The sequence below is a fragment of the Alligator sinensis genome, unplaced genomic scaffold (genome assembly GCF_000455745.1).
Source record: "Alligator sinensis unplaced genomic scaffold, ASM45574v1 scaffold1115_1, whole genome shotgun sequence".
Lineage (NCBI taxonomy): Eukaryota > Metazoa > Chordata > Crocodylia > Alligatoridae > Alligator > Alligator sinensis.
The window spans coordinates 486198-495793 of record NW_005842317.1 but is presented as its reverse complement, the minus strand read 5'-3'; the positions used below and the strand labels follow the sequence as shown (position 1 = coordinate 495793).

General features: G+C 40.0%; 1 protein-coding gene across 1 annotated transcript in view; it reads left to right on the top strand.

Annotated features, from left to right (window-relative positions):
• UBR5 (ubiquitin protein ligase E3 component n-recognin 5) overlaps window positions 1-9596 on the top strand; it is a 140873-nt gene that overhangs the window by 77857 nt on the left and 53420 nt on the right. The window contains exons 17-21 of the mRNA XM_025209929.1: window positions 1368-1511; window positions 1611-1722; window positions 1905-2059; window positions 4491-4688; window positions 6226-6436. Of these exons, the coding sequence (XP_025065714.1) occupies window positions 1368-1511; window positions 1611-1722; window positions 1905-2059; window positions 4491-4688; window positions 6226-6436 (820 nt within the window). The remainder of the gene's footprint in view (window positions 1-1367; window positions 1512-1610; window positions 1723-1904; window positions 2060-4490; window positions 4689-6225; window positions 6437-9596) is intronic.

Sequence of the window (9596 nt, the reverse complement as noted above, 5' to 3'; positions counted from 1 at the left end):
GCCCCACCCCTTAACAGCAGGTGTTTCATAGAGTGCAAAGCATTCTGGGAATCAGTTTTACAGAGCAGTAGTGGAGCTTGTTCTTGGTGGGGGGGGGGTTGGGCTGACTATTTTTTGCTGCTGAATTTAGGAGGTTTTTTGCCTTCTGGACATGGGCTTCAGCAGCAAAAAAAAAAAAAAAAAAAAAAGTTGAGTCCCTGAGCAGCAGCAAACTCCACTGACACTAACATTCCCCCAACACTTTGCACTCCATGGGACTGCCCAGCTCCTTGCTATCTCTAAATCCTGCACCTGTAATCAAGGTACACGAGACGGGGAGGGGAGTGTGTAAGACAGCTGCTCCGGGCTGACTTTTCATGTGCTGTGCCTCTACCTTGTGTTGATCACTTTTCTTCCCTGTGAAGGCAGTGGATTACCATGGGTCCATGGTCACACCCTTGGGACTTTCTGTATATGAGGATCAACACATCCAGAGATACTTGATTCATCATTAGGGGCTCACTCTTACTTTTTGATGTATAACAGCCAATATTGAGCTGTCAGTCACAAAGCTACCTTGGTGATTTGTATTTCAGAAGCTTACCTCTCACCCTTTTTCCGTCTCTCTAATGTCTTATTGAGCTGGGATCTTTCCCAGCTTTCCTAAATAAGTTCTAAATGACCTGTTTCTTTTCGTGCATGGGTTTTTTTTGACACGATATTAAAAATAGCTTTCTTTAAAGGACCCTGCTCTCTTGTTTCTATCAGTGTTTTGTCTTATGGAATGAATGAAGAGCAATTTACTTTTTTAAAATAGCGACTTAAGCGTATAGATTTGCTTTAGGAAGATATGCTGCTCTATTGTATTGATGAGAGCTTGCCGCTGCTTTTTCCTAGAGCACTGAGCAAGCCTTGAAGTAGAGAAGGGACCACAAAAGATCATCTTTCTCTAACCCCCTGCTCAATACAAGATTATCCCCATCTCATCAAAGACAAATATTTATCTAACCTGTACTTAAATCTCTTGCACTTAATAAGCAGGAGCCTCAGTTTTTAGAGTAATAATTTCAAACCTTTAATGATTTCTGAGTTTCCTCTCAAAACGTAATTGGCTTCTCTTTTATCATGGAGAACACAACACTAGAAGATTCTCCCTTTGGCTGAAGAAGGGTATTCATGCCTGAAAGCTTGCAAATAAAAAATTTCCCAACTATTTAGTTGGTTTAATACAAGATATGACATTTACCCCCAAAACCTTGTCTGCTTATGGCTTTAGACCAACATGGCTACAACATACAAATTCTCAGAACTTTTTTGCATTTATAGTCAGTGTTTTCTGCTTACAGGTGCTAAAAGTGGATGGTGCATATGTTGTTTTCTGCTTACAGGTGCTAAAAGTGGATGGGGCATTTGTGGCTGTGAAGTTCCCAGGCACATCCAGCAGTGCAAACTGTCAGAGCACCTCGGGTTCAGATCCCGATCCTTCTTCTCTTCTCCAGGATTGTAGACTGCTCCGAATAGATGAGCTCCAGGTATGTTGTGTGGAGCAGAAGGGGAGGGAAACCCAGCCTCAAACGTTAGTATGTTTTCTTTGCACTATGTATTTATTGACATCTAACCTATGTTTTTAGGTAGTAAAGACTGGCGGCACTCCAAAAGTTCCTGATTGTTTCCAAAGGACTCCTAAAAAGCTGTGTATTCCTGAAAAAACAGAAATCCTAGCAGTGAACGTTGATTCAAAAGGTAAGTCACTTCCAAAATATCCCCCGCTTTCTCTTTAAAAGCATTTTTTCTCTTTTTGCAGAATGCATTAAAAAAAAAAGTGTAATTGTCCACACTAACTGCAGTAGAGGTGCAGTAGTTTGGACTTGTTTAAAGTATGCTTGTACCACAAGTTTTAATATTTTCTTTATTTGCCTCTGAAGGAGTTCATGCTGTCCTCAAGACTGGGAACTGGGTCCGCTATTGCATATTTGACCTCGCTACAGGAAAAGCTGAGCAGGAAAATAATTTCCCCACCAGCAGCATTGCTTTCCTGGGTCAGAATGAGAGAAGTGTTGCCATTTTTACAGCTGGGCAGGTTTGTTTGTTTGTTAGATTTCAGTAATTTAACTTTGCAGTGTTGTTGTCCTTCCAGGGCTAATACTGCGCATCTCTTTAAGGTTTGCTAGAGGTGGATTTTTAAATGGGAGACTAGGAAACTTCTGAAGATCGCATCACTAGTTTCACCCTGGACTACTTTGAGTTTAGGGTAGAACTTGCAAAGTTTTCATTTTAGAGGAAACAGTAACTGTTTCAGTGAAAGCTTCAGTGTTCAGTTTTGTTTCGGAGGAAAATATATTTTCATCTAACCTCATCAGCCTATTGGGGATCCCAGCTTCTGGAGCACATGGGAGCCTTGAAGGGCTCTGGAGGCTGAGAACACATTTTGTGTAATAACGTTCTGACATATCCCTTACCCCTTATTTTATCACTCCATTAATTGGATTGAACATGTAACCAGGTCGCTACTTAAAACACGATTAACCAGTTAATCGCATCATAAGTGTAACATCTGTCAGGGCCCTTAACGTTAGGAGTTAAAGACAGTCTATTCATTCTTTCTCGGTGCAGTTTATTATCTAAAGCTGATGAATATAGCAGTTTCACATTTTTTCTGTGGATTTTGCACTGTTTATGATTTGGTGACACCTAGAGGTGCACTGATGCATCGGTCCATATTGTATCAGCACAGATAAAAGGAAAATTGACATTATTGGCAATCAGCTTTTTCTGGCTGATGTGGCCTATAAATGTCACCAATAAATGCTGTGTGCATTCATGCAGCCACAGCATGTGTGCAGCCAGCCTGGCAGCTTGGAGAGCAGAGTCTGTCTGGGGCAGAGGGGAGGGAAGGGATGTGTGGGGGGCAGATCGAGGGCCCCCACAGTGAGGGAGGGAGTGGGGCAGGCCGGCATTGCCCAGCCGGGCTGGGGCGGAGCACAGAATGGAGCTGTGAGCAGCTTATACAGGGGTGTGTTTGCGGGGGGTGGCTCCCACCACTGCGCACGCTTCCGGGGGAGGCATGGAGGGCATGTGCCCCTGGATCTGTGTGCACAGCAAGGGCAGGATGCTTCTGCAGGGTGGGGCAGAGCCAGAGTCTTCCAGGTAGGGGGGTGGGCCAGGGCTGTGCTTGGGGTGTGTGACGGTGGCGGTGCTGGGGGGAGGGTGATGGGGGAGCTATGGGGAATTTTGGGGTGGCTTTAGCCTACCCTGCAGCCCCTTCTCCCAGCACTGTTCCCTGCCCCAGCACAGCCCCAACTTAGCCTCCCCACTGGGAAGAGCCCAGTGCTGTCCTAGCCTGCAGCGGCAGCCCGCTCTCGCCCTGCATGTAGATCTGGGTGGTACGTGCTCCCCATGTCTCCTCTGGGGATGTGTGCAGCAGAGGGAGCCACTTCTTCCCTGGATGAGCCACTTGTGGCTCCATCCCCTGCCCTGCCCCAGCTGGGCAGCATTTGCCAGTGATCCAGCCTCACTCCCTCCCTCACCATGGGGGCTTCAATTACTGCCACCTCCCCCACCCCCAGACTTACTAGCTGGACGCTGCTCTCCAAGATGCAGAGCTGCGTATCGGCGGTCGAATTGGTATCGGCTGATGTGGCTTGTTAATAATTGGCCATCGGTATTGACCCAAACACTTTTTATCAGTGCACCCCCGGTGATGTCTTGTCTGTAGTATAAAGATAAATGAACATTGTGTCTTGCAGCACATAGGAGTTTAGAATAAGGTAGCAGAAATAATTTTCAGTTATCTGTTTTATACTCACTGTCTGCTTTACTAAAGATACACAATGGGATCTAAAGATGCATGCATTGGCATAAGCTCTGAAAATGTGGAGATTTGACATTTGTGTCAATTCAGGTTTGTTTTATATGGGGTTTTTTGTTGGGTTTTCTCATGAAGGTGTAGTGGTATCAGGTCCAGGTGTCCTATTAATATCTAGGTAGACAAGGTTCTTCGGGTAAAACTTTCCCATCCAGGAAAAGCACACACCAACTGCAGATGTTTCCTCAGCCTGATGAAGGGTATTTATACCGGAAAGCTTGGAAAGAAGATTTTTTTTCAATTATTTGAGTTGGTCTAATAAAAGATACTAGTTTTACCCGAAGAACCTTGTCTGCCTATGTCCTTAAACAAACACGGATACAGCCTATACCCCTACTAAGATCTATGCATGTTTTATTTTAATAAGGATTTTTACTATATCTCCATAATATAGATGCTTGGCATGTTCCAGGCATTCAAGAAGAGGGAATGAGGGGAGATGTCCTCTAGAAAAATCTATGGTTATAAAGCTAAAAGATAGGAGTGAGGAATAACAAATGGTTTCAGATTTCGAGGTTTCCTCTTGGCAGCTTGGTAGAAATAGGTCTTTAGGAGGGAAAGCATATTACATGATGACTGAAAATACATACTTTACAAAATTTGTTTTTAAATTTTAAGGTTTTTTTTTTTTTTTTTTTTTTTGTAGGAGTCTCCTATTATTCTTCGAGATGGAAATGGTACCATCTATCCAATGGCAAAAGATTGCATGGGTGGAATAAGAGATCCTGATTGGCTGGACCTTCCACCTATCAGTAGTCTTGGAATGGGTGTTCATTCTTTAACAAATCTTCCTGCTAACTCTACCATCAAAAAGAAAGCTGCTATTATAATTATGGCTGTTGAGGTAATGTACTGTTTTGTATTTGCTTCATTACTAAGTAGCATTCTTAGGACCTTTTTAAAATGCTTAAAGTTTAAAGTAGTTTGGGATTTAGCTATTAAACTCTGGCTATTTTAAAGAAATACTTAAACTGCCTGCATTTCTACAAACGTGAAAAGTATAAACAAATATATTTGGTAAATCAGAAGACTGTTTGTCTTTGAAAATGCCTCCAGCTTATGCTTTTTTAAATTAAGTTACTCACAATTCAAAATGATTAGGGATTAGTACCAAAGTCAAAATAGTTAAAGGCTACTAGCATACATCATTCCGTTTGCATCATACAACATACAAACACTATCTGAAGGGTGGTTGCAAAGAGGATGGAGCTAAACTGTTCTTGGTGGTGGCAGAGGGCAGAACAAAGAGAAATGGACTCAGGTTGCAGCAATGGAGGTTTAGGTTGGATATTAGGAAAAAAACTTTCTCACAAGGAGAGTGGTGGAGCACTGGAACAGGTTACCTAGAATGGTGGAATTTCTATTCATGGAGGTTTTTAAGGCCTGGCTCAACAAGCGCTGGCCAGAATGATCAAGTTGGGGATGTTTCTGCTTTGAGCAGGGGGTTGAACTAGTTGAGGTCCCTTCCATCCCTAATTTTCTGTGTTTGTGGGTAGGTGTGGCAAATGTAAACATTATATTCATTCATGCATTCAATTTATATGCTTCCCTTTTCTTTTGTATTTGGAACACATTTACTTTCTTAGGACAGCACAGCTCTAACGCTTATGGTAAATGCACTACAGTTTGCCTATAATTTAGAGTAGGACAGGAACTGATGAGGGAGAAATTGTAAAAATAATTTCTTATAAATCTCTAACTTTTAAAATTCTTGAAGCAGGGACTTGTACCTGTGTCACTCTAAACAATACTTTATACGTTGGCAATGTGCAGTGCTTGCAATGCCAGATAGCTTGTTACGTCCTCTTAAATTGTTATCTTCATACAGTTAATGTAGAACCTAAATTTGCATGTATTTGCTGTATTTTCCATGCTGTCATCAGGACGTTTTACAACTAGCCTGGGTTTGGATCTCAATTGTAGAGGAGCAAAAGGTCTTTTAGATATGGGGTGAGCCTTACAGGCAGCTTCAACCTCCCCTGTCCCTTAGCTGTTAAGAGAGAGCTCTGTAAAAGCCAATAAATATCTTGCTCTGTCCTTGAATCCTCCTTTTTTGCTGTTATGTAAAATCATGAGATAAAGATGATCTCTCTTGGCCATTGCAGTAGTTAACTATGATGCCAAGTATCAAACTCTTGTGGGTTTGATAGATGTGTGATTTTTATTTCAGCATGTCCTTCTTGAATTTCCTTTTATTATTCAGTTAAAATAGATAAATGAGCTCATAACATGAGGCAGTTCTGATATGTTTGCCCTTGGCATTTCCTGTGTTGGTTATTAATGAACCATTTTAAGTTTAACTGCAGTTTCATTTCTGCAAGTGCTTGTGTCTGATATTTTTGTCATTTTATTAACACCTGTCTGTATTTTCCTGAGCACAGAAACAAACCCTAATGCAGCATATTCTCCGATGCGACTATGAGGCCTGCAGGCAATACCTGATGAATCTTGAGCAAGCGGTTGTCTTGGATCAGAATCCACAAATGCTGCAGACATTCCTCAGCCACAGATGTGATGGAAATCGTAACATTCTACATGCCTGTGTATCTGTGTGCTTCCCAACAAGTAACAAAGAGACTAAAGAGGAAGAGGGTGAGCTCAACAAACAGTATCATGAGAATCATTTTGAGAACTCCTTTTCATGCAGTGTCAAAAGTACTGAGAATACAGATCAAATTCTTGGAACATAGGTGCCTAATCTGCACCTAAAATTAAGTGGCCTTTACTTATCGATGAGGCTGAGTAGATGCACTTTCCCTTAGCATAATATAGATGTTTGTGGTAGCTTAGTTTTCATTAATTGTCCAAATACGGTTTTTAGATGCCAAACTTCAGTTACATAACTAAATTTTTTTACAAAGGAGAGGAAGTGCATTGGCTTTTACATCACTTCTTGCTTGGTCTTTTTATGCAAACAGCATAATTTAAACTTTCTTTTTCAAGGTTATCAAATACCACTGAACATTAGCCAAGTTGCATTTGGTGTCTTTTTTCCATTGAAAAATGTGTTCTTATGTGACTTACTAAAAAATATGAACACAGGGCTTTCTGTTGAGTCAAGACATTAACACACTTTTATAGCTGCTTAAATATTACTACATCAAAAATCTGTTAAAAGAATGTAAATCTGTAAAGTCAAGCACTCAAAAGTTAGGAAATGCCAGAATTAAGATAATCCGTGCATTATGCATATGTATTCATTATAAAACAGACTGTAATTACACAATCATACTATTTTTTCCACAGGACTACCTCATTCAGTGCACAAGATGGACGGTGCTCACCGAATGGGTAGCTATTCAATATTTCTTTTTCTCCTCCTCATTCAGTGTGTGGCCCCATTCCTTATTTACTGCACACCATCCAAACCCTGCACTGAATAAAAGAATTATTAATCCCCTCGAGGGCTTCTCTGTGGTGCTGTCATTATCTTTTGGTTCTTTAAAACGTTTAAAAAAAATTAATCTCCACAATACCCTTGTGGTGTGAGGGAGCAATATTTATTCCCATTTTACACATGGGGATCAGAGGAACAGATTAAATCTTAAAGTGTTGGCTAATTTTAGGTGTTCAGTATGGGAAGCATGGGGCCTGACTTATTTTTTTGGAGTACTTGACAGTTTACCAGACTTCTATGTACAAAACTCAGTTCTCATTAACCTTGGTGGTAGCTCTGAGCACTTAGCTCTTCTACAAGTCAGACCCCTGGTGTCTGTAATCAGGGTCTCAGAGAATAACTAATACAGTTGCCACTTATGAAAAATGTGGTGTTCTGCTGAACTGTTTGCTTCACGTGTGGCAGAAATAGAATCCAGTTTTGGAGCAGCATTCAGTTGTGCTAACTAGAAGACACTTGTTGTCCCCTCCTTCTCCCCCCACCACAGGCTCCTGTCTCAGTATACTTTCCAACTTCTGCAACAACTGAGGTTGTCCTACAAGCAACCCCTTATTTATCATGCTTTAGTAATGAATAAGGACTTTATCGTGTGTCCTGTGCACTGTTTGGGAAACAGGGGTCTTGCTGAAATGCTGTATGTTTAAAGATGGCATCTTAAAAGATGACATCCTAATACGTACACACAAGGCAGATGAAATAAGGATGCACAGGCAATCTTAACCTGGCTTTTCTTAATTTGAGTGCTTGTCTTTGCAACCTTGAGGTTCTTTTAATGTAGTTTGATTAGATGTCATTTTCCAAGGATTTAAAAAATATTTTAAATTGAAAAATCATTGTCCATCGTATGAAATCTTACTGAAAGCCTCTTGCTTCCTACAGTATAGGTCATAAGTAGGGATTTTTTTGAGATCTTTAGATTTAATCAATAGTCTTCCATCCCAGGAGCTACAAGTTGCTGATAACAGCAAAAGGCTGTTATCTTATGTGGACCTGCCTCTAGAAGGTGGTGTTGATATTTACTAGACAGTGAAAGAATGACTCCAGATTAATGGGTTCATTTTAGGTATTGGTAGGGGTGTATTCAAGCAGTTACTGTCCTCCCATCCATTGGCTTCTCTCTGAGTCTTTTTGCTAATCTACTTTTAGTCTTAATGATTTTAATTTTGAAAAGTTTTTTTTTTTTTAATCTATTGAAAATGAGTTCTGATAATGACAAGTCAGACATTCTTACATACAAGTCTTCTTACCTGCGTGACCTATAATAAAAGGATAAATAGCACTATATATAGGTGGTATCAATACTTGAATTTCCTCAACCTGGAAACTGGACCAGTATTGGTTAAATGCTGGTACAGAAATGCTTTTGAAATACGTTTAACTTGGAAAATATAAAACCTGTGACATGGAAGTCTATGCTTTGAATCAAATCTGCTTTAATAATAAACTCATAAATGACTCAACCTTGAATATTTTAGCCTGTATATTAATGTACTTTTGCTGAATCATTCTGATTCATCAAAAAAAATTCAGTGAGAACTGAACTGAAGCAGTTTCTCCTGATACCTGTTTTCTGAGCCTTTTAACATAGATTTATTTTATAGGGAAGTAGGATTGTTTTAAAAAGCAGTTGAGGAAATATTGTTCCCCATGTCTGGATGGAAACGCCAAAAGTTAACAGGCTCATTTTCTGGGTGTTTAGTTGTCTTAATGTTGTTGTTTTTAAAATGCAAACCCTTTCTTGGAAATGTTGAAATGCAAAAAATGTTGTCATTGAAAGGATCATTTTTGATAGGAAACGATAAATTGTTAAGTCTTGTTCAAACTTTCCCTAATGCATGAAGAATTTTCTAATGGAGTATGAAAATATCTCTGCTGAAACTGGCGCGCACATGATACTGATGGTAAGCCACCTGTATCATAATCAAGCAATTCATCATTGAGTTTGGACCTCAAAAGTTTGAGGGGCCACTGGTCAGCTGTTGCTCTTTAGTAAGCTGCTTCCTCTTTAGCCATCTTCCTGATTCTTATATCTATATGGCCAGTAGAGAACCACCTTTTGTGGGATTCAGACTATCAATAATATTCACCTCAGATTGATATAATTAGTACACACATGTAAGACAAAATAACAGTAATAATCTGGCACTATTTAAAAATGTAAACTTCCATTTTTTTCTAGGATGTGGGGAATATACTCTGCAACCATTTCCTGTCAAGAGTTGTTTATCTGGTATTGAGACCTACCATATTTATTCAAATATAAAATGACCCTGAATATGAGACAACCCCCCGATAATTAGACTCTATATGGAAAAATTATAATTTATTATAATTTTCCAGATATAGAATCTAATT